The sequence below is a fragment of the Cebus imitator genome, unplaced genomic scaffold, assembly GCF_001604975.1.
Source record: "Cebus imitator isolate Cc_AM_T3 unplaced genomic scaffold, Cebus_imitator-1.0 Scaffold809, whole genome shotgun sequence".
Taxonomy (NCBI): domain Eukaryota; kingdom Metazoa; phylum Chordata; class Mammalia; order Primates; family Cebidae; genus Cebus; species Cebus imitator.
The window spans coordinates 74,350-100,577 of record NW_016108124.1 but is presented as its reverse complement, the minus strand read 5'-3'; the positions used below and the strand labels follow the sequence as shown (position 1 = coordinate 100,577).

General features: G+C 37.0%; 1 protein-coding gene across 1 annotated transcript in view; it reads left to right on the top strand.

Moving 5' to 3' along the window:
* The window catches only part of IFT74 (intraflagellar transport 74), a 101,882-nt gene that overhangs the window by 68,896 nt on the left and 6,758 nt on the right, over nt 1-26,228 (top strand). Inside the window, exons 14-17 of the mRNA XM_017520164.2 lie at nt 14,556-14,609; nt 16,991-17,088; nt 18,602-18,728; nt 25,812-25,975. Coding sequence (XP_017375653.1) covers nt 14,556-14,609; nt 16,991-17,088; nt 18,602-18,728; nt 25,812-25,975 — 443 coding nt within the window. The remainder of the gene's footprint in view (nt 1-14,555; nt 14,610-16,990; nt 17,089-18,601; nt 18,729-25,811; nt 25,976-26,228) is intronic.

The window sequence follows — 26,228 nt, the reverse complement described above, 5'->3', positions numbered from 1 at the left end:
GCTGGAGTGCAGTGGTGTGATCTCGGCTCACTGCAGCCTCCGCCTCCTGAGTTCAAGCAATTCTCCTGCCTCAGCCTCCTGAGTAGCTGGGACTACAGGTGCATGCCACCACCTCCAGCTAATTTTTGTATTTTTAGTAGAGACAGGGTTTCACCATGTTGGCCAGGATGGTCTCGATCTCTTGACCTTGGGATCTGCCCTCCTCAGCCTCCCAAAGTGCTGGGATTACAGATGTGAGCCACCACGCCCAGCCTAATTGCTAGTTCTAAGACAAGTAGAATGCTTTTAATTCTTACTTCTATTTTCCTATTTTCTAACCTTTGTTCTTTTTTATTAATGTGGGAAAAGATAATCTATAATGCAGTATAACAGTGGCATTTATAACGTATATAAGTCTATGTGATATGTAATTATTATTTATATACATTTATATATTATATATGTACATATATATTAATGCATTCGGTTTTTGTTCTGCTACACTGTGATCATCCTAGATTATTGATACATTAGCACAGGAGGTTTTTGTTAAAAGATTACTTGTTATGAAGTTACTTGTCAGTTGAAGACCTCCTTATTTCTTGCCTGAACAAGTTAGCAATAGCCTCCCTAACTGGTCTCCTCACTTCCAGTCTTGCCTCCTGTCAGATTCTTCCCCCATAAATGCTGCCAGGATGATGCATATAAAATGTTATTCTGTGTCATTGTCCTTAACACTGGTTACATGATATACAGCATAAAGTGTAAGAATTTTTGCATGTCATTCTAGTCCTCTATGATCTGGCCTCTGTATTGTCAACCTCTACTCCCACCCCTCATCTCTGTCCTTATATTCTAATAATAATCTGCTTATAGTATACCCTGTGTCTCTTACTATTTTGTTCTCTCTCTCTCTCTCTCTCTCTTTTTTTTTTTCCCAGAGCCTCACTCTGTTGCCCAGGCTGGAGTGCAGTGATGCAGTCATGGCTCTCTGCAGCCTTGACCTCCCAGAATCAAATGATTCTCCCACCTCAGCCTCCTGAGTAGCTGGGACTACAGGCGAGCTCCACCACCCCTGGCTTTTATTATTATTATTATTATTATTATTATTATTATTGTTTGTCAAGATAGGGTCTCTCATTTTGCCAAGACAGGTCTCAAACTCTTGGGCTCATATGAGCCTCCTGCCGTAGTCTCCCAAGTGCTGGGATTGCAGTCATGAGCCATCATCCCAGCCCTTTGTCTTTAGTGTTCCTTCCTCTGTTTTTCAGCTGACCAAATTCTCATCCTTTAAGATAGAGCTCAGGTATCCATTTATCCAGCATAACTTTGTCTTCCCTCATTTGTTTCTAGGCTATACTAAGTGAGTGAACTCTCTCCATGTTTTCAGAGCATACTAGGTATAAACATATCACTGGACGGACCACATTATATTACAGTCATCTATTTATGTCTTTGTCTTCTGTCTCTGGCTAAGTCCTCAATTCCAGGGACTGTGTCTTATGCACTTTGGTAACCTCTTTCATCAACACAGTGTATGGGAAAATACATACTCATTAAATGTTTGTGAAATGAATTAAATAATTCACATTTTAGCAGAAAAATAATTGTAGAATGAACTAAAGGTAAAAATTGGGCTCTGGGCTGGGCGTGGTGGCTCACACTTGTAATCCCAGCACTTTGGGAGGCTGAGGCGGGCAGATTGCCTGAGCTCAGGAGTTTGAGACCAGCCTGGGCAATACAGTGAAATCCCATCTCTACTAAAATACAAAAAATTAGCTGGGCGCGGCGGCGTGTGCCTGTAGTCTCAGCTACTTGGGAGGCTGAGGCAGGAGAATTGCAAGAACCCGGGAGGCAAAGGTTTCAGTGAGCCAAGATTGCACCACTGCACTCCAGCCTGGGCGCCAGAGTGAGATTTCGTTTCAAAAAAAAAAAAAAAAAAAAAAAAAAATGGGCTCTGGCTACTTCTTTGGTCTCTCTAGGTTTAGGATGTAGATATGCATTGTTCCCCAGAGAGAGCTTGACTGCAAAGGTTTTATTACTTTCCAGAGGATTCCTACCTTGGATTATGTTTTCCAGTAAAGTGGTGGATGTTTATTTATATCCACTTCTCACCTTGACTCATGATTATAGATGCTCTGTTCCTTAGGATAGCGGTAATAATCAGATTGCTTTGTCTTTCTAGTTCATATGTAGTTCTGTCCCCTTGGCTTTATTTCCTCTTTGGCTCATTTTATTCATTTCTTAGTTGCTACGTGGCTTCTTCTATTAACAGCATCTGTGTATAATCCAAGTAGACTACCTTTTGCCTTGTAGGTTTTCTGTTTAGGAAAGCACATAAACCATAAATGATGTTTATATATGTCTTGCTTTTTTCAGGAAGTAATCCAACCTTTCAGTTTTCACATAAACTTTAAAATATTTATGTAATTCATTCTAAATTCAAAGACATCCTTAGAAATTGAGTTAGGTACAATTGTGTTCTCCGCTAGGTATTAATTGTGACCTTGTTGTTTTACAACTTTCTCAAATATACCATATTTATTCATTTTATTAAGTCCTTAATGTTATAATTTGCCAAAAATTACATTGAATAATTATCTCTGAAAGTTAACTAAATAAAATCAGTTAACAGTTATTTGGCTACTCTATGAAAATCTTTATTGTTCTTGTGATGCTGAATTTCAAAAAAATTTTCACTAAATTAGTAATTTTAAAACTTCAGATTAATGTATTGTGATTTTTATGTATGCATCTGGTATGTTTTTAATGTGAAAAATTCAAGCAGTATAAAAATTTGTTAATATGAAGTAAAAAGTCATCTCCTTTCTCCTCTCACTCATCCAAGTCTTCAGAGGTCATTATGGTTTACTGTGTGATATTAAGCATTTTAGCCTTTTTTACTCTGGCAATCTAAATTAAAGCAGAGAAAATACTTAGGCTTTTGACCAATAACACACTTGAGCTCGTACTTAGACTTTTGACCAGACCAGTTCTAGAAGGGCTTCATGGCTGTCAAATCATTCCTTGGTCTTGTGAGTGGTTTTTAAAAATAATCTCATAACAGAAAATTTTTGTTATAATTAGATGTTATATTTTTTTAACTGCTAGGAGATTTGATTCTGTGATATTAAATATTTGCTAGGCAGCACTTATATTGGTTTTCTGTATTGATGGACCAGGTAATTTTGTTATAATGGTTTCACATTTATTTGGGTTTAAATGTATACACTGTTCGGCCAGGTGCAGTGGCTCATGCCTGTAATCCCAGCACTTTGGTAGGCCAAGGGGGGGTGGATCACCTGAGGTCAGGAGTTCAAGACCACCTTGACCAACATGGCCAAACCCTGTCTCTACTGAATATGTAAAAAATTAGTGGAGCATAGTGACGCATGCTTGTAATCCCAGCTCCTCAGGAGGCTGGGGCAAGAGAATCACTTAAACCTAGGAGGTGGAGATTGCAATGAGCCAAAATTGTGCCACTGTACTCCAGCCGGGGCGACAGAGCAAGACTTCATCTAAAAAAAAAAGGCATACATTGTTCTATATTTTAGTAGGGAAGGAATTTATGTATGTGTGTGCTAACTAGAAACAGTGAGAAATAGCTCTAGTGAAAGTCATATGGTCAGTATTTGGCTATAAACTCTGCATCATTAGTAAAGTGGAGTGTTACTGGCAGATGCCATGCTACTTTCCAAAATGCCCGAACCCATCCTGATTTTTCCTTTCTTAGTTGAAGTGCCAACAATTGCATATTTGCTTAATTATTGCTTTTTAAAATGTTGCTTTTGGATAAGCAAGGGAAAGTAATAGAAGTATTGTTGCTCTGAGTAAAGAAGAACACCAAGTGGACAGTAGTAGCTTATATTTTCACTAACAAAGGATACTGTTTTTAATAAGGATCTTTTCCTCTTCAAGGCTTACGTCTAACATATAGCCAAGTAACTTTTTTTTTTTTTAAACACAGATGAATTTTGCTGTGTTGGCTAGGCTAGAGTACAGTGACAATTTATAGGCATGATCATAGCTGACTGTGGCCTTGAACTCCTAGGTTCAAGCAGTCCTCCTGCCTCAGCCTTTCAAGTAACTGGGACTCAGGCCCACGTTACTGTACCCAGATTGTTTTTATTAAGGAATAAAGTCTTTTATTCTTACTACAAATTAATACTTGAGAGTTTATATCTTATATTAAACTTCTTCAAAGTAAGAAGCTCCACTTAAATCAAGCCCGTACTGAATGCTTTTTTTTTTTTTTTTTTTTTTGAATGAGACAGGGTCTTTCTGTCACCCAGGCTGGAGTACAGTGGTGTGACATCATAGCCCACGGCCGCCTCAAACTCCAGGGTTCAAGTGATCCTCTTGCCTTAGCTAAATAAAATAAAATGAAATAAAATAAACCCCTGAGTAGCTAGGACTACAGGCACACACCACCATGCCCAGCTAATTATTAAAACCTTTTTTGTAGAGACAAAATTTTGCTCTGTTGCCCAGGCTGATCTCAACATGCTTGGCTCTAGCAGTCCTTCTGCCTCGGACTCTCAAAGTGTTGGGATTACAAGTGTGAGCCATTGTGCCTGGTGTTTTACTCTTTATTAATGTATTCCCTTAAATTAAGTAAATTCTATAAGGAACAGCATTACTATTATAAGACATCTCAGGCCGAGCGCGGTGGCTCAAGCCTGTAATCCCAGCACTGTGGGAGGCCGAGGCGGGTGGATCACGAGGTCAAGAGATCGAGACCATCCTGATCAACATGGTGAAACCCCGTCTCTACTAAAAATACAAAAAATTAGCTGGGCATGGTGGCGCGTGCCTGTAATCCCAGTGACTCAGGAGGCTGGGGCAGGAGAATTGCCTGAACCCGGGAGGCGGAGGTTGCGGTGAGCCGAGATCGCGCCATTGCACTCCAGCCTGGGTAACAAGAGCGAAACTCCGTCTCAAAAAAAAAAAGTAAGACATCTCAAAGTCTTTTCACGAAGCACAAAAATGTGATCAGTCTTCTATGCAGAAATACTGAGTCTTTTGTCATGGTAGTTCTAAGCTTTACCCAATGCTGGCTTAGATTTAGACTTTCTTAAGTCTGCTAAGTCAGTTTCCAGCTGTCCAGTTTCCAGTTTTTTTTTTTTTTTTTTTTTTTTTTTTTTTTTTTTTTTTTTTTTTGAGATGGAGTCTTGATCTGTCACCAAGCTGGAGTTTGGCTCGATCTTGGCTCACTGCAACCTCTGCCTCCTGGATTTATGCAGTTCTTCTGCCTCAGCCTCCCGAGCAGCTGGGACTACAGGCATGTGCTATCACGCCTAGCTAAATTTTGTATTTTTAGTAGAGATGGCGTTTTACCATGTTGGCCAGGATGGTCTCAATCTCTTGATCTCATCATCTGCCCCCCTTGGCCTCCCAAAGTGCCAGAATTACAGGCCTGAGCCATCATGCCCCTCCTCAGCTTCCAAAATTTTGTTGTTATTGTCTCCTATTTAGATATCCTGGGAATTTATACCTTTAAAAATTCTTTTTGCTGTAGTTTTAATGGGGTTTGGAAGAGGATCACAATTAGATGTGCATGTTCAACCTGCCATCCCTACCAAGAAATGACAATCATAAACCTTACTTACCTAGAATTTCTGAGTGTTTAAGCACCTGTAAGGTACATCATTTTACTGATTTTTAAAAAATGTGTGTGTATGTGTTTTGCCTTAAATGACCATCCTCATGTGCTTTCATTAACTGGGCAATTAGCCTCAGTGCATAGCCTTTTAAAAGCTTTCCAGCTTTTAAAAAAAAGTCCATAAGCTTTTTTTAAAAAGTCCTTAAAATTATTTTAAAGGTTCAGATTAACTTATTTTTTAATTGTAATTTTAGATATGAATCTGGCATGTATTTAACATGAAAAATGCAAGCAGTCAAAAAGTATATAAAGTAAAAAGCCATTTCCTTTCTCCTCATCCAAGGCTTCAGAGTTAATCATGCTTTACAGTTTGATGTTTAGGCTTTTAGACTTTTTAAAATACATTTACAAACATATTTTTTAATGGACTAATACTAATATACAATTCTTCTGAGCTTGAGTCTTTTCATTTAACTATATAATATACATTCTTCTCTATGAGGATGTATACTTTGTTCTGAGAAGTGATATAGCATAGTGGTCAATGTTAGGGCTCTAAAGTCAGACTTAAGAATGGTGCCTGGTCCAGTTGTGGTGGCTCACGCTGTAATCCTAGCACTTTGGGAGGCCTAGATGGGTAGATTGCTTGAGCTTAGAAGCTTGAGACTAGCCTGGGCAACAGGGTGAAAACCTATCTCTACAAAAAAAAAAAGAATACAAAAATTATCTAGGTGTGGTGATGTGCACTTGGCTTGTGGTCCCAGCTACTTGTAGTTCCATCTACTTGCTGAGGCAGGAGGATTATTTGAACCTGGGAGGTTGAGGCTGTAGTGAGCCAAAATCACGCCACTGCACTCCAGCCTGGATCACAAAGTGAGACCTTGTCTCAAAAAAAAAAAAAAAAAAGGTCCCTGGTATATATTAAGCACTTCTGACAACCATTAGCTACCCCCATGATTGTTGTTACATAGGATTCATTGTATCCACATTGATATTTACACAGTTTCTAATTTTTAACTCCTAAGAGCAGTGCTGTACCAGTACATTCATGTTTATTAACTTGTCTATTTATTTCTACAGAATAAATTTCTAGAAGTGAAATTTTGAATAGAATATTATTTATATTTACAATTTTTACTGGTTTTGCAAATTTCTTCCCAGCAAAAGTTGTATCATGTTATACAACCAAAAGCAGTATGTAAAGGTGGTTCATTACCAATGCTAGCTATGGTAAGTTTTTTAGTTTTTGTCAGTCAAGATAATGTACACATCACTACAAAAAAAATCTATCTATCTTTTGTAGAGGTAGAGACAGTTCCAAAGTTTTGATGGTTAGGCCTGAATTTGTAGTACTACTGTGATCCACAAGGTGGGGCTAATTTTCTGAACATCTGTTAATATATACGCAGTAGGATTAACGAACAGAGTTAACAAAGTACAGTCACTTTCATATGTCTCTGCAGAAGGGATTATTGGGCATTATTACTTACCAAAAATTATTACTTTGTAGATTCAAGTATTTTCCCAAATGTGGGTTTGATTCTAAAACCAAACATCATGTGATTATTAATATACCATGTAAGACATACAAATAATTAGTTGCTACAATGTGGTAAATACATCATAATAGAAATATACACAAAATGCTATAGGAATATTGGATTACTGTCCTAAATTCTGAATTAATTCATTGTAACTTTCTGTATAATTTATATGTATCATTCAAAAGTAGTAAAAATACAAAATATAATACTTTGGTTTGTCTATAGTATACTTCTTCATACCCAGAGTTCTAAAGCCTACATCAGCGCCTTTCTTTACCTTAATTATGGAGGGTAAAATGAAAAATGTTAAAGATGTAATCATTTTGTTTAAAAGCACATGTCCTGTTACTAGAATGCCTGGATTCAGATCCAGGCTGTGCTGTTTGATCTTGGACATGCTATCTATGCTATTTAATCTGACTGTATCTTAGTTTTTTCCTTTAAAATGGAGATAATTACAGTACCTGCCTCTTAGGGTAATTGTGAGGATTAGATGAATGTTTTTTGTGTGTAAATATGTACACAAAACACACTCACAATAGCAGTCAATTTAAAATATGCTCATAAATATTAATTAGAGACTGTTATTGATGCTGTTAATTTATAAAAGGAAAGTTGAATAACTTTACTGCAGTTATTCTCCCAAAGCATACATTAGAAAGTATTTTCCCATCAGTATTTCCTTCAGTATGTACAAAATAACCTACTTAATTGCAAAGTGGTTTATCTTCTGGTATCTGAGATTTCAAATGGCATCCATCCATTGCTATTCTGTGGTTTTTCAACATAGATATACTGAAGAAGAATGAATTATTATTGTTCAATCTGGAAAGTGTTTAAACTATTCTTTGTATCTTTCATTAAAATGGTGATGTTATGTCTACACCAGGATCATCGCCACCATCTGAAACTTGTTAGTAATGCAAATTCTTGGACTCTATCCCAGACTTATTGAATTGGAAACCCTAAGGAGAGGGCTTAGCAATTTGTGTTTCAGCAAGTCCTCCTGGTTATTCTGATTCATGTTAAAGTTTGATAACTGCTACTTTAGAAAATGATTAAGGACCTTATGTTTAGTACATGCCAAGTGCCACGAATTATACTATATGATTTTACATACAGTACTGTATTGGAACAAACTTCTACATAGTCCTTTTGTTTTATATAATTAGATAATTAATAAAAATTGTACAATTTATACAATATATGAAAATTATAATTACAGTTTTTAAAGTGCCTCCTGCTTTAGAAACAGAATTATCTGACCTTGTTTGCATAGCTGTAAGGAAACTTTTCTGCCAAAACTTAAAATATAGTTGACCCTTCAACACAGCATTGGGATTGGGGCACTGAGTGCACCATGCAGTCAAAAATCCGTGTATAACTTTTGACTCCATAAAGACTTAATAGTCTACTGTTGGATGGAAGCCTTACCAATAACATAAACTGTGGATTAACACAGATTTTATATGTATTATATGCTGTATTCTTACAATAAAGTAAGCTAGAAAAAAGAAAACATTATTAAGAGAATTGTAAAGATTTTGTTATTTTCCACTTATTTATGAAATGGAAGTAGATCATTATAAAGGTTTTCATCCTTAGCATATTACTAACTTGCTGCTTACTGTAATAATGGTATATAAAAAGTAGATGGGAGAGAGAGACTGAATACAAAAAGATGGAATTTTATAGACCCCACAACTAATTAAAATTGAAATAGGAGTCAGGGAGGAGAAAGTGTTATGGCTACTAAAATATGTGAAAATGTTAGAAAGGGTTTTATAACAACTCAATATGAATTAATGTGATACAGGCTTGAAAACAGCTGAAATTCTAGATTGCATAACAAACAATGACTATATAGACTATGGGGAGTGTTGGTCTTCTTGGAATCCTAAGTTTCTTGGCATAATATGTTGAAAGGGATAGAGAAAAACTAGAGCCCATTCATGGTAGAGTGACCAGAATGATAATAGAGATAGAAACCATGACACATAATAAAACATAGGAGGTACTGAGGCCAGATGCAGTGGCTTATGCCTGTAATCCCAGCACTCTGGGAGGCTGAGGTGGGGTGGATCACTTGAGGTCAGAAGTTTGAGACCAGCTTGGTGAACGTGGTAAAACCCCATCTCTACTAAAAACACAAAAATTAGCTGGGCGTGGTGGCACATGCCTGTAGTCCCAGCTACCTGGGAGGCTAACGTGGGAGAATCATTTGAACCTGGGAGGTGGAGCTTGCAGTGAGCCGATATGGAACCACTGCACTCTAGCCTGGGTGACAGAATGAGACCCTGTCTCAAAAAAAAAAGTGGGGGGAGGGAGGAAGGAAAGAAGGAAGAAAAGAAGGAAAGGAAGGAAAGAAGGAAAGGAAGGAAAGGGAAGGAAGGAAGGAAAGGAAGGAAGGAAAGGGAAGGAAGGAAGGAACGAACGAACGAACTGGGAGACTACCTGTTTCCCAAATACCCCAAGTGCTAAGAAACAATCTGGATGTGCAAAAGTCTTGCCCCATCTCCCTGATTTTCTTTGTTGTTGACCTCTCAACTCCAAAATCAGTAGTCTTGCTGAGTTGGGAGCCTTGAGGCCAGGGGAGTCACTAGTACATGCTTGTATATTGATCAGGAGGGAAGATTGGAATAGCTGCCTATTTTGGAAATATTAAGCAGACCTTCTGTAGGGGCAGAACTACTTCTCAAAGTATAAAAGCCTATAAAGCCTGAATTAGGAGAACATCATTTGATGCCAGAGAAGTAAAAGTGTTGGGTGAAATTCCTTGCAGTGAGGACAGAGGTAGTTGTGGTGGTGCTCAGCCTATTGGCAGTGGAAGAAGAACCTATCTTCCTTACTCCACTGCTGGCTATAGCAGAGACTATCAAAAAGCAACGGTGTCCTTTCTAATGTAGCCCCAGTCTTTTTGTAACAGTCCATACTCATTTCTTCTTCTTCTTTCCTACTCGAGAGGAGAAAAGCCTGAATTTAGAGTATACATTTTTGTGTACTTTTCTATTAGAGTATAAATTCTTTAAAAGAAAATATTTTACTCTTTTTTTTTTAAATTCCCATGTTACCTGATAAAGTACCTTGCCGGTATGATAATTCCTGTGTAAAGTCCTCCTGAACTATTTTCATGCATCTGGCTACCACAGCACGTCATACATACCTGTTAGAGCACTTATGTTGCATGGTAAATTTTTGTTTTTGTACACCTAATGAAATGTAAGCCCTTTGAGAATAGGGTGGAAACTGTCTTACTCAGTTTGATATCCCAACACCTGTTACATTATCTGGCACATAGTAAATAATCAGTAAATTTATATGAAATAAATAAATGAGTGTAGAACTATGCTCACATCAAATGCTCCAAATTCAAGGAGATCTCCAGAATTAACTTTCTTATACCATTGTGTCCCTTTCCCTCTCCCTTGGTCTCCTCATTGTTGATTCTACTGCATTAGACTCTTCTGCTTACCTACTTGCAATTTCATTGTGATAACATTGATTTTGCTTCCTTCCATCTACAATCTTGTCCTGCACTGTAATATTGAATCTAAGGATAGATTTGGTAACAACCATTATGTTTTACCCTACCTTAGGACTGCCTACATCTACATGGCCTTTATGGGCAACTCAGATATTAATCCTTCACTGAGAAACCACAAAATAGAGAAGTTCACTAATGCTCTGACCACTCTCCTTCTTAACAGTGACATTGGAAGAAGTCTTATGAAGCTTGGGTATCTGCTGAGATATGTGGGAGCTCTATCCCACCTAATCCAGCTGGCCAGCTGTGCAGCTGTGAATGTTAACCAGATATGTCTTCCAGCTCAATCTGTTGGCAGCTAGGAGGATGAATTTGAGAAGGGAAGGAGGGTGGAGTCTCCTCTCAGGTTTCTGACTTGAATGATGAATGGATGGTGAGGACAGCCAAATATAATAGGGAATAAAAAAGGGAAAGTATGAGTTTAATTATGAATATACTGAGTTTCAGGATATCCTGACAGTGTTTCCAAATGAATATATATAGTAAGCATTTAGATTAAAGAATCTAAAAATCAGAGAAAAGATTAAATTTGAGAGTTCTTAAATCACAAGAATGTATGCAATCGCCATGCATATAATAAAGCATTAGATGTTCATTAAGAATAAAACTCAGAATTTAAATGAAGAAGAAAGCAGACCCATGAAGACAGAAAAATAATGATCTGAGAGTAAAAAAAGTGAGAGAAGCTCCGCCACCCCATCCCCCCCAAAAGCAAAAATAAAACATAAAGGAAATCAGAGAAATTTGAAAGGTTGTATCAATAGTGTCAAATATTGCAGAGTAAGATAACTGAAAACTGCCCTTTGGATTTGATCATTAAGGAGTCATATAATTTTATTGAGAACAATTTCATTAGAATAGGAGGAGGAAAAGCCTTATTAAAGCAAAATGACAAACTGGCAACATCATGTGTAGGAATTCTCTTAAGATTAAAAGAAGAAAGATAAGATGGTAGTTATATCCTTGTGAAGTCTAGGATCCTGGCCTCCCTCGTAATCCCTTAATGCCTGACCAGTCTCCCAAGAGTGGAACTTAAAGCCAGAACAAGGAACTAGGACTTTATTAGAAACATGGGCCATGGCAGGTTCAGAAGATAGTAGCTTTTCTGCCACTTCATGTGTGCAATATAATATTTATGTGTGCATCTTCCTCCTATAAGGGTATCTCAGATCATGTGTGCTACAAACTCCAACTCTTTGTTTCCCACTCAAAAATCTGTCTGTAGTATATTTTTACAATGTGTGTATGTAGTATATTTTTACAATATGTAGTATATTTTTACAATTAATCTGTTATTAATTAAACTTTGTGTTAATTAATAAGATTACCGTAATCTGTTATTAATTAACACACAAAGTTTAATTAATAGCAGATTACCTCTTGCTTCCTCTTCACAGTTAATCATAGTGCATTAGTGTGTTTTGAGACCATCATTGATAATTTGAACTGAGTAGTAGTTCAGTAAAGTTGCTAATGCATCTAGAGCCTAAGTGGTTCCAGTGTCATTGACATAAGATTTTCTCAGTATCAGTGTTGTCATCAGTGAATTTCAGAAAACTTTTTAGACCAGAAGGCAGAAAAGCTGTTTGCTAATCCAGGTCTGTGACTTTGCCATCACCCTTGTGTTCTCATAATTCACTTAACACCTAGCAAGTATGTGTACAGATGGAGGTTCATGTCTCTGCTTTCTCTACAGAAGGCGGCAGCCATGTATCTTCATACTTAGTTTTTGTTACAGTGAAATCCTATTGTCATAAAATAGTCATGATCCACTCCTACTAATGGTCCCTTTGTGAGGCTAAAAATGGCAGAATTCATTCATTTTTCCGGGCCTTGGATTTTTGTCCCTTTAGATATGCTTTTTATGTCTGTTAAAATCAACATGCCCAAAACTGCTGTAAGCAACTCTTGATCTCAACTTTTTTCTTATATAGGTTAATCATGCTGCCATTTTCTCAGATGGCCAAGTCAGAAGCCTGGGAATCATACTTGATTCCTCCCTGTTTAACCCTAACCAAAATCCATTCACTCAGGCTCTTAAATGTCACAAATAATAATTCACTACCTTCTGTCCTAATTACCACCAGTCTACTCCAGGCAGCTTTCATCTTTCATCCAGATTATTATGACAACTTTCTAACTAGTTTTATTGCCTCCAATCTTACTTCTCTTTTATTCTTGAGATCAGATATATTTTTCAAAAATGTAAATGGATTATTTCATTTCCCTGCTCAAAAGTATTTAGTAATTGTCCTTAGGAGAAAGTCCTGAGAGGGGAGACGCCCTCATCTCCTTCAATTTCATATCTTCCCCCCTTTCCAGATGGGAAGGAGAGTGAAGAAGGAAAAAAAAATGAAATAAAATACCAAAGAGCTGGGAAAATGACTCCCTCTTTTGTTCCCAGCGTCTCTGCTATCTGTTAACCTTGAAAGAGCTGCACATGAATGCTATCTCTGCCGGCTGGAGCCTGGCACTGGTTCACGCCCCCACGTTTCCACAAACCAGGTTCCCTCCTGGAAACACCTCTGCCAGTAAACAGCTTGTTGCTTTTGTCTTGTCTCTGTAAGCCCCTCTCCCTTGCTGGTCCCCGCTCACGCTGCATATGAATTAGCAAATCATTGAAAACAAAAGATTGTAAGGTCCGACGTCCAGCAAATAGACAATAACATAGTTCCGCCTCAGTTTCCCCTTTAGCGTTGTAAGCCTATAAAAGGGGAGAGAAGCTGCAGCTCGGGGAACTCGGTGAATGAGGCTGTTGCCTGCTGTAGCTCCTGGCCGAATAAAAAACCACTTCCTTCCTCAGTTTGGTGTTGGAGAGGTTTGCTCTCTGCTGCTCCTGCTACAGTCCAAACTTTTTTTTTTTTTCTTTTTTTTGAGACAGAGTCTCATTCTGTCGCCCAGGCTGGAGTACACTGGCCAGATCTCTGCTCACAGCAACTTCTGCCTGCCAGGTTTAAGCAATTCTCTGCCTCAGCCTTCTGAGTAGCTGGGATTACAGTCTTATGCCACCACACCTGGCTCATTTTTGTATTTTTAGTGGAGATGGGGTTTCACCATTTTGGCCAGGCTGGTCTTGAACTCCTGACCTCATAATCCACCTGCCTCAGCCTCCCAAAGTGCTGAGATTACAGGTGTGAGCCATTGCGCCCGGTCGAGAAAGTCCAAACTCTTTAACATGGATCTTACAAGGTTCTTCATAATTTGCCTTATTTTTGTGACACTTTTTCACTTCATTCTCTGCCTTGGCCATACCACTCCCTCAGTTCCTTATGCTACCATATTCATCGTCACTTTGAAACTTTTTACTGCTAATGCTTTGACATTGCAGCTTCTATATTTTGACCAGGTAACTCCTACTATTCTTTATAATGCAACTTGAATATTCCTTATTTGGGGAAACTTTCTCTGTAACCCTCAACTAGCTTAGTTGCCATTGCTGTGTGCTCCTATAGCATCTTTTATTCTTCTTATGATGGCGCTTAATACCTTTTAATTTTAATTAATTGTTAAATCTTTAGAGTATAAACTCCATGAATGAAGTTACTCTGCTGTCTTGCTGGTAATCTTTCAGAGATGGAATGGACTTTCTTGGCAACTTATGTTTCTCAGCACCCATAGTGTTCATGTGTAGGCTGAATAGCGCCAGGTTTGGAATGGAAAGCCTTTAAGTCCTTTCCAATCAAATCATTTTTTTTCCACATATTCAAGGCACATGCATATGTCTACTTTGAAAGTCTCTGTAAGTCAATGAAAAAGAATTTCACCTAAAGGAAAACATTGAGTAGTCAATGACTAATGGCATAGAGAGAACCAAAGAGATATTTTTAATTTAGAGTACTGTATGTGGAATTTTTGAAATTAATGTTGTATTTTATATCTCTCATAGGTGAAATGAACCAGAAATACAAGGAGCTAAGAAAAAGGGAGGAAAATATGGACAGTAAGTGATATTTGTATAGATATTAAAATATTATATTTTCAGATTGCTGTTCATTTATACCAAATCAGAGTCCTCATTTTAGGCAGCTATAATGGCTAATAAATACAGAAGCGTGGACATTCAAAGCATTTTGCCTTGAAGAATAATTTCTAGCATAATTTAGAGATGGGTAGAAAATTCTAAAAAGATATGTAATGAGTGTCTATACACTGGGGCTAGATTCTAAAGCTAGTACTTCGAAGTCTGTATAGAGGAAGCCTACAGACCAGGGGTCCCCAACCCCCAGGCTGCAGACCAGTAGGAACCAGTCCGCATACCAGTTAGATTGCTGATCTGTAGCAGCATTAGATTCTCAGAGGAGTGTGAACTCTATCGCATGCGAGGGATCTAGGTTGCACTTTCCTTATGAGAATCTAACTAATGCCTGATGATCTGAGGTGGAACAGTTTCATCCCAAAACCATCACCTGCATCTGCTCCCTGGCTTTGTTCCATAGAAAAATTGTCTTCCATGGTATCCCTAGTGCCAAAATGGTTAGGGACTGATGCTGTAGACATCAATTTATTGATTGAATGTTCTCTTTTACATGTTTCACGATATTCACCTTTAGTATCTTTCACTTTTATTTTTAGCTTTCCATAATGCTTATCTCATTTATTAGCCCTCATGTCAGATATTGTCACTTTGTTCTAGTAACAGCTGTAATTTTAGTCGCCTTTTGTTACAGTTTTTGATTCACTTAAAAAAGTGACTCAGCCTGACTTTATAAATTGATTTTTACTTAAACTTATATTATATATTTATACTTTTTTTAAAAAATTGGCATGTATTATCTATTACTTTTAGCATTTTGCTAGAATCTGAATTCTAGCAAAGTGCTAGAATTTCATCTAGGTCTTATGTCAATAGTTACCTTCATGAAGACATGCTATATATAAAACAGTAATTGTCAGCTCTTATTTCACTGTTTACCAAGATTTCTTTAACATGTCAGCAAATACCAAAAATTATCTCAAAAAAAATATTTTTAAGTCTTTCGGTAAAGGAGAAAGGTGTAAAATCAAGGAACTATGTGTCATGACACCACAGCACTGGAAATTACTGGATACTACCCGGTATGGTATCTGGCACTTAGGTGTCAATAAATGTTCATTTGATGAAAGTTTACTGAATAATTTGAAAGAATTCCTATACTACAGAATCTTAAAATAGAAGGTCATGTATCTCAGATTTCTATGTATTATGGTTTGTTTTCCTTAAAAAAATAACCCCTGAAAAACAATGTTCATTTATGCCTTTGTATATATAAAAATCTCATATGGCTGCTTAATGTATGATCAGCAGGTTATGAAAGCAGGACATTCACACATAAGACCTGTATGAATGCTGAAGCAGGACATTAAAGAAAAATCAGTTTTATTTGGGAGGCCAAGACGGGTGGACCACAAGGTCAGGAGATCAAGACCATCTTGGCTAGCACAGTGAAACCCCATCTCTACTAAAAATACAAAAAGTTAGCCGGATGTGGTGGCATGTGCCTGTAGTCTCAGCTACTCGGGAGGCAGAGGCAGAAGAATTGCTTGAACTCAGGAGGCTGTGGTTGCAGTGAGCCTAAATTCAGCCACTGCACTCCAGCCTGGGGGATATAGCAAGACTTTGTCTCAAAAAAAAAAAAAATTCCATTTTATAAAAACTGCTGATTGTGGTCCTCTACCACCGTATTCAAATAATGTTTTGTTGGAAGACTGTTTCAATTTAAAAATATACTAAGTATAAGGAAAAAGGATAATGGAAATCCATTGCAGAAGGCAAGCTATTGACATTTATTTCATGCTGTCAATAAAATTATTTTTGACTGAAATCTTCTGTTTTTTAGATACTCCATAGAAATACTTGAAAATGTAAATAAGAGCTGGTTCTATATTAAACAAGTAAAAAGATGATTTCCTAGAATATTTACAATCTGAATAAATTATTGAATTTATTTAGCTGAAACTAATCCAGCATTATAAATAAAATACTCATTTTCAGATAAAATAGGTATTCAGCAATGGAAATTTTAAAAATAAAGTTAGTAGCCAGAGGGTTAATAATTATTGATGTATCAAAGGAGATCCTTATAAATTTCTTCTGATTATTTTATCAGCTATTTCTTTTGACTGTATATTTATAACTTTGTGATTTACTTATATCAAGGTCACAGAAGTTAGGCAGTTTGAAAGTATGTGAAGTTCTTATTGAATAACGACCTTTGGGTTAATAACAAATTAAACAGTTGTAGCTTAAAATTTCTAAAAAGCACTCTTAAGACCTACAAATCAGAGTTTTTATAGTGTTAACTCTTATCAACAGTAACATCTCTTATGTTTTCCAATTGTCAGCTTTTATTGAGACTTTTGAGGAAACAAAGAATCAGGAACTGGAACGAAAGGCACAGATAGAAGCCAGCATTGTTGCGCTCTTGGAGCACTGTAGTCGAGTAAGTACCATGTGCTTGTCTTGGTGTCCACTTTATTTTTGCTGTGATTGACTTTCCAAATGCAACTCAAAAAATAGAGTGACCCACTATTATGTCTTCTTATTTAATTGCTTCCTTTAAATTCTCTCACTTGTTACTATTTATTTCAGCTATTAATTTTTTATCACTCTAGCAAAATGTCAGCTAGTTAGGGCAATAGATAAAAAGGATGACATGTATAATATCAATATTCAGCAGTAAATGAAGCACTAGTTCAGACTAATTATTATGATCTTCTTCCATTGTTAATCTATCTGAACTTTTGAATGTAACATTTGCACAGATAATTTCAAAGCCTAGACATGTTAGAACATGTTAATATATTTTTATACTGTAAATTTTATTGTAAATAAAAAGGATTCTTTTCTTGTATGTATACATAATGGGTATCTCAAATTATCAAAAAATGTTTATTGAGCATCTACTATGTATAGTACCAAGGAAGGAAAAATGCATGGTCCCTTTTCAATATTCTTAGTGTTTTAAGACTCCAGGCCAGGTGCGGTGGCTCATGCCTATAATCTCAGCACTTTGGAAGGCTTAGGCAGGCGGATCACAAAGTCAAGAGATCGAGATCATCCTGGCCAATATGGTGAAACCTTGTCTCTACTAAAAATGTAAAAATTAGCTGGGCGTGGTGGCACGTGCCTGTTGTCCCAGCTACTGGGGAGGCTGAGGCAGGAGAATCACTTGAATCTGGGTGGCGGAGGTTGCAGTGAGCGGAGATCACATCACTACACTCCAGCCTTGGCAACAGAGTGAGACTCTGTCTCAAAAAAAAAAAAAAATGTTGATTTTCCGGGCTAAAGGATATGCATACGAGGATATGCACCACTGCACTCCAGCCTGGGGACAGAGCGAGACTGTCTCAAAAAAAATAAAAATAAATAAAAGATTCCAGCCAGTTCCTAAAATAGTGTAGTTGAATTTTTTTCTACAGTGAAATAAAGGAAATGGGAAAAAACCACAATTATGAATTTATGGTCTGTCTTTATTGAGAAACCCAATTTTGAATCTCATTTTCTATAAAACATGTAAGTTGAATGGTGTATTTCAAAAACAAATTACCTAATCAAAACATATTATCCTTGGCTGGGCATGGTGGCTTACCCCTGTAATCCCAGCACTTTGGGAGGCCAAGGCAGGTGGATCACCTGAGGTCGGGAATTCGAGAGAAGCCCGACCAACATGAAGGAAACCCCATCTCTACTAAAAATACAAAATTAGCTGGGCATCGTTGCAGGCTTCTGTAATCGCAACTACTCAGGAGGCTGAGGCAGGATAATTGCATGAACCTGGGAGGGGGCGGTTGCAGTGAGCCGAGATGGAACCATTGCACTCCAGCCTGGGTGACAAGAGCAAACCTCTGTCTCAAAAAACACAACATCTCATCCTTTGACAGTGTTTTTCAAGGGTTTTATTGAGAGGGAAATCAATGGATTTTTTTTCTATTTTTATTTCTCTGCAAATGCAGAATATAAATCGTATGAAACAGATATCCTTTATCACCAATCAAGAACTAAAGATGATGCAGGATGACCTCAATTTTAAATCTGCTGAAGTGCAGAAATCACAAAGTACAGCTCGGAATTTAACTTCGGGTGAGAAAACAACCTAAATTTTAATATTCTTTTTTAAAAAAATATATCAATGTTATTCTCTTTGATTTTTTTAAAGCCTCGTTGACTGAGGCTATAATTTATGATTGCGTGTTGTCTCAGAATTTTGTGTGGCTTTTTCACCAGCTGGCTAGAATTATATTGTATACTGTCATTGATTTAACAACATTTATTGAATACTTGTTTCATGCCTGTGCTATAGCCTGGGTATTGTTAAACAAAGCTGAGGCTGAGCACAGTGGCTCACGCCTGTAATCCCAGCACTTTGAGAGGCCTAGATGGGTGGATCACAAGGTCAGGAATTTGAGACCAGCCTGGCCAACATGGTGAAACTTCATCTCTACTAAAAATACAACAATTAGCTGGGCATGGTGGCAGGCGCCTGTAGTCCTAGCTACTGAAGAGGCTGAGACAGGAGCACCTAGCCTGGGCGACAGAGTGAGACTCCATCTCAAAAAAAAAAAAAGATGCTGTGCTTATACACAGACTAGCAGACAGAGGTCCTGACGTTCCTGATGATTACATTTTGATGGAATGGCTTTTAGATCCTTGAGAAAAATACTCCTGAGTTGCGGGAGATGCATATAAATATGGTTTGGATTTTTCTGTCCCCTCCAAATCTTATGTTGAAATGTGACCTCCAGTGTTGGAGGTGGGCCTAGTGGGAGATGTTAGCGTCATGGGGTTGGTCTCTCATGAATGGATCAGTGTCATCCTTGTGAAAAGTATGTTCTCACTCTGTGAGTTCATGTGAGATCTGTTTGTTTAAAAAAGCCTGGCACCTCCTCCCTCTCTCTCTTGCCTTGTGACACGTAGGCTCCTCTTTGCCTTCTGCCACGATTGTAAACTTCCAGAGGCCCTTGCCAGAAGCAGTTGCTGGCACCATGCTTCATGTACAGCCTGTAGAACCATGAGCCAAATAAACGTCTTTTTAAAAAATAAATTGCCTAGTCTCAGGTATTCCTTTATAGCTATGCAAATAGACTAATACACATATCATCTTAAAGGGACAGAGGAAAGATTCACAACTGGATGCTCTAGTCAGGGGCCTGTTGACTGATACGGGCTTATTATTGTACATTTTTTTGGCAGCCTTGAGCTTTCTCTGGCAGGCACTTTAAGCAGGAATAGGGTCATCCTAGAGATGCAGACTTGAGCTGGTAGAAACTGTTTGTTTAAATCTTTTAACGTGGGTGGAAGGTGGTACTTGAAATCATTTGTGCTGAGAGTCTGCAACATTTATAGGCAGCGGTTCAGGCCTAGTTGAGAAGAGAGCTCAGAGGAGGTAGCTAGTTTAGTCAAGGATTGACTCTTTATCAGTATAAGAGACTAAAAAAAAAATCTAATCTGTTTCCCTCAAGAAACTTTCAACCTGGTGGAGTGACAGTTATGATACAATGAAATAATGCTATGATAGAAGTAAGCATAAGGAGCAACGGAAGTACATAGGGCACATATCCAGCCCAGTCTTGGATAGTTAACAAGAGATGATGTTTAATTTTAATTAGTTTCAGCCGTGCTCCCTAGTGGGCAACTAGAGCAGCACTGTCCAAGAGAAATGTAATGGCAATAGATATATAATATATATAATTAAAATTTTCTAATAGCCATGTTGAAAAAGTAAAAAGAGACAGATTAATTTTACGAATATATTTTATTTAAACTGGTATATCCAAGATATTATTTTAACATGTAGGCTACATAAAAATGATCAAAGAGGTATTTTATCTTCACAGCATTTCAATTAGGACTAGCCTTATTTATTTATTTATAGGGTCTCACTCTCATTGCCCAGGCTGAAGTGCAGTGGCATGATCACAGCTCACTGCAGCCTTCACTTCCTGGGCTCAGGTGATTCTCTCACCTCAGCCTCCAATTAGCTGAGACTACAGGCACACACCACCATACCTGGCTAATATTTTGTGTTTTCACTAGAGATGAGGTTTCACCATGTTTCCCATTCTGGTCTCAAACTCCTGGACTCAAGCCATCTGCCCACTTCGGCCTTCCCAAGTGTTGGTATTACAGGCATAAGCAACTGTACCCGACCTGGGCTAGGTATACTTAAAAGTGCTCCAAAGTCACATGTGGCTAATGGCTGGCTGCCATTGGAATGGTACAGGTGGAGGTTAGACACAGATATACAAAGTTGAGTTTAAAGAGCCTAGGATAAAGTCATGTTAAAATTTGTATGGAATTTTGGTTTATGAACTAATGGCTTCTAACTATGGGTGTTCTTTATGCTAGTGTGTGGCAGCTTTGAATTAGCTATGTTTCTATCTACCTGGAATTGCTATAGTTAGTGAGATAATGAGAAATGAAGTCCTAATTAACATTTGTTAAGAATGTTGAAGAAAGATCTTTGAAATGGAAGAATGGATCCATAATACTTTTATCTGAATTCCCAAAATCTAAAAAGATACTAGCAGCACAGCCTAACCTGACCTGAACTGACATGAGGCTACATATAGTTTTTAATTATCCTACCTAGTGTGACCATTTATGCTTTTTGCTGCCGAAGTTTTTGTGTACTTGATGACAAGGTATTCCCTCAGACCCTGTTGTGGGTGTTATGTAATCATTAGTATATGTGCTATATTACTTTTCTAAAATCCAAAGAATTCTGCATTCTGAAATACAACTTCCCAAGAGTTTTAGAAAAGGGATTATGGACCTATAAACGCATACTGAATGCTATTAATCACATTAATAGTGGTGATGTAGGTATACAATTGCTGTTATTTCATACATTTAAGCCTATTTTACATCCAGATTTGTTGAGAGTTTGTTTGCCTTAGTTTTATTTTTATGTCTATATGCAAAGCAACTGGAGAAATTACATTCTTGATAAATATCTACTATTGGTTTGACTGTGAGTATATTTTTATTGTGGTAAAAAACATAACAAAATTTATCATCTTAACCATTTTGAAGTGTACAGTATGGTAGTGTTAACTGTGTGTACATTGTTATACAACGAATCTCTAGAACTTTTTCATCTTTCAGAACTAAAACACTATACCTCCTGAACAACTACTCCATATTTCCCGATTTCCTGACCAGTGGACATCACCGTTCTACTTCTGTTTCTATGACTCTTGACTACTTTAAATTACTTCATATAAATGAAGTTATACAGTATTTGTCGTTACGGGACTGGCTTAGTTCACTTAGCATAAAGTCCTCAAGGTTCATCCACTTTGTAGCAAAGAAGAATTTTCTTTTTTAAGGTTGAATAACATTCTATTGTATGTATATATCATATTTTTAAATCTATCTATAGACATTGAAATTGCTTCCATCTTTTGGCTATTGTGAATAATGCTGCAGTGAACATGGGTTTGTAAGTATTTCTTCACGATCCTATTTTCAATTCTTTTGGACATATATGAATATTTAAAAATATTTTCTATCTTCTATAAACTAAATAATTTTATGGTTTTATTATTTCATCTAGATACCTCTGTTTTCTATTTTAGACAACCATGCTTAAGTTTTTCATTTTTCTAAGGTCAGTGTAAATTCAACAAGCTTTTCCCCCTTTAACCTATCTTTCTGTAACAGCTGTCGAGAAATGTACATTTTTTAAAAGGCAAAAATCAATACCAGGAAACAAATTCAATAATCAAGACTTTGTATTTATTCCTTACTTTGTACTTTGTGCTTATAACAACTAGTCATTATGTTTTCTCTTTGTGTTTATAACAACTAGTCATTATGACTTCTTTTTAACAACTAGTCATTATGTTTTCTCTAGAGATGTACAGTTCGAAAAAAAATGAGAACTGGCTTCATTGGAGATAAAAATCCAATTTAGTACTATAAGTATTTTGCTGGAAATTTTTCTTAGTAAGGGTTAGATTCTTTGACGCTTACAATTAATTTGATGTACTATATTATTTTCATGTTAACTTAAACCAACCATAAAATTTATTCTTCCTTTATTTCCCTAACACCATCCCTTACCTCAAGAAATTATTTGTATTATGAAAGCATCATAAGAGGGTTATAATATTCTCGTTCACCTTTTAGAGATAATGGATTTAGTGTACTCCATGTTTGTTCGTTTGTTTTTCTTTTAATGGAGCAATTGCTTCTTGGGGGAAGGGTGAAGAAAACTTAGATATTACAATGGACCTTCAAAGGTCAATGTACCTAAATAACTACACATACATTGGTGATGGGGGAGGGAGGTGATTGGGGGATAAAAAGTCTATAACCGAGTTCTTAGGGAGTCGATTATATAAGAAAAAGATTGAGAAACACTGGTGTACTGCATGGGTAAAGAGGCAAGGAATTTATCAGCAATAGTTTTTATTTATATTTTTGGAAAGGAAACTCCAGAGAGTAAACAAATGTGCTGATGACAGACTATCTTAGAAACACTTCCCCAGGTCAAAGTGGTTCCTTCTGAGATTTTGCTACTATGTACACACTGCTTGGTAAACTTTGCAACTTCACAGCATATCAGAAGGAACTAGACTGCATCCTCTTCCTGTCTCTTCCTTGGAGTAGCATTTAGCTTTTCATTGGGGACCTGTTGTTAAAGGAAGATAAACTTTACCCTATACCAACCATTTTCTCCTTTTCTCAGGAAAAATCAATTTGTATTGTTCTTACATGTATTTCCCTAGTATATATTCAAATTAAACTTGCAAGTTAGGTTTATATCACTGCTTACTCCAAATGGTCAAAATATCTGCAGGCTCAAAACAGTTGCTATTTAGAGCATTATACTAGCATAAGCCTTAGTCACTTGTTCAGCTCTTTGATTCTCATAACTATTTCTAACCTTGGTAAAGATAAGAATCCAACAGAACAAAACTCTTTGCAACAACATTTAAGTCTTGCTATATACATATTTATATTTATGTGTACATATATATTTTTAAATGTATGTTGCTATAGTTGACTTTTAAAACTTAAAGGGATAAAAGGAAACATTCAAGAAATACTGGCTTAATTATACTACCTTTAAAAATTTTGGTTAGATAACAGCCTCTTAACCAATGACATTTGAAGCATTGTATTTTACTCTTCACATTCATTCATATTCATTTACTATTCAGTATGCTGAACTTGTTACTGGCTCAAAGGTACTATGCTTTCTTACCTCTAGACTTTGCACATGCTGATTGTTTTTGCTGAAACACTTTTTACCTTCCTCTTTGTTTGGCATTCATAAACCTTAAGCCTTTAGTTGAAAGGCTTGTCTTTAGAGAGCTCTCTGGATTCCTGCTACATGCTTTTATGGCGCCCTGAACTACTATTTTCATATTTATACAGTTTATTGTAAACATTTATTTAACTACCTGCTTCTACCTCTAAAATATAGCTCCCTGAGTGAAAACAATGTCTCTGTTGGTTTCTGTTATATCCTCAGCACCTGGCACATAGTAGATGCTTGATATTTTTGAATGAAAGAGTGAGATACACATAGCTAGCCTCATTATTCATAGTTTATTTGTGAATTTGTCTTCCCGCTGAAGTTACTTTGTAACCCCCAATTCAATACTTGCAACATTTTCATGGTCATTTGTGGACATGCCCAGACTGGCAGACTCCTGAAAAATTTCAACAGCCTGACATGCACATTGCCAAGGGAAGTAGAAAAAGGCAACACTCTGCCTTCTTGTATCTGTTCTCATACTATAAGCAGTTTTCCTTTTTGCAGTATATTTAGTGCTATGTATTTTTGCATTTTTGTGCTTTTTGTTGGTGATCATGCTATTTAAAATGGCCCCAAGCAAAGTGCTGATGTGTCCAAAGCACAAGAAGGCTGTAATGTGCCTTATATAGAAAATGTGTGATAGATAAATTTAATTCAGGCATAAGCTACAGTTCAATGTTAGTGAATCTACAACCTATATTAAATAAAATGTCTTTAAATAGAAACACACATAAATCAAGATTATGTATTGGTAAATTGACTAAAATGTGACTAAAGGTTCACAGGAACTTAACCCTGTATTTCCCTTAGGAGCAGGCCAGTATTTGCTAACACGTTGTCCACGATAACTTTATAGGACATTACCACAGATAGTAAGAATTGATTCTATGTGCACTTATAAAATTGTGCTCAAATATATATATAATGTTTTATAACTTGTTTTTTCCCTACATAACCATCTGTGTCATGCTCCTATTAAAAATAATGAGTCTTGCCGGGTGCAGTGGCTCAAGCCTGTAATCCTAGCACTTTGGGAGGCCGAGGTGGGCGGATCACAAGGTCAAGAGATCGAGATCATCCTGGCCAACATGGCAAAACCCTGTCTCTACCAAAAATACAAAAATTAGCTGGGGGTGATGCCGCGCGTCTGTAGTCCCAGCTATTCGGGAGGCTGAGGCTAGATAATCGCTTGAACCTGGAAGGCGGAGGTTGCAGTGAGCCGAGGTTGCGCCACTGCATTCCAGCCTGGCGCCTGGTGACAAAGCAAGACTCTATCTCAAAAAAAAGTCTTGGCCAGGTGCGGTGACTGACACCTGTAATCCCAGCACTTTAGGAGGCCAAGGTAGGTGGATCACAAGATCAAGAGATCGAAACCATCCTGGCCAACATGGTGAAACCTTGTTTCTACTAAAAATGTAAAAATTAGCCGGACGTGCTGGCACTAACCTGTAGTCCCAGCTACTTGGGAGGCTGAGGCAGGAGAATCGCCTGAGCCAGGGAGGCAGAGGTTGCAGTGAGCTGAGATTACACCACTGCACTCCAGCCTGGCGACAGAGCAAGACTCTATCTCAAAAAAAAAAAGTGGGGGGGGTGTCTTTTTTTCATAATGTAGACTGTATTACTAATAAAGAAAAAAACTTATATGTTTATTAGCGTGGAGACAGTTGTGGCTAATGTACATCAGGTTAACTTGATTCCCTGATATATTGGTTACCTGAAATTGGTTACTGAGGGGATAAGTATTTTTTTTTGTAATTTATATTCTCACTGGTTACGGTGAACATATATTTCTTTTATAGATACTCTTATAAAACATGATTTTTAATAATTGTATTACATTTCCTTATGTGAAAGGAATAAAATTTTTATTATCACCTTAAATTCTTATGTTTTAGACAGTCAACGTCTGCAGTTGGATCTGCAGAAAATGGAGCTTCTAGAAAGTAAGATGACTGAAGAACAACATTCTCTAAAAAGCAAAACTAAGCAAATGACAAGTGATCTGGAGATATATAATGATCTGGCAGCTTTAAAATCATCAGGTGAAGAAAAGAAAAAGGTAAATGTTAACCAAGTCTTACAGAATTACAATTCATATTTTTTCTTGATCAAATGTAATATATTTGTGGTTGATAGGATTTGTTATTTTAAGCTGATTATTTGATATATATAAGCTGAGAAAAAATAAAAATGTTTATATATGTAGTTAGAATTTAGAGTGACTTAAAGTTTTAAAGAAAAGCAAAAATTTAAAAGCAAGGCACAAGCTACTACAGTGCATTTCAGCAATTTGAGCTTTGTTAAATGCAGAT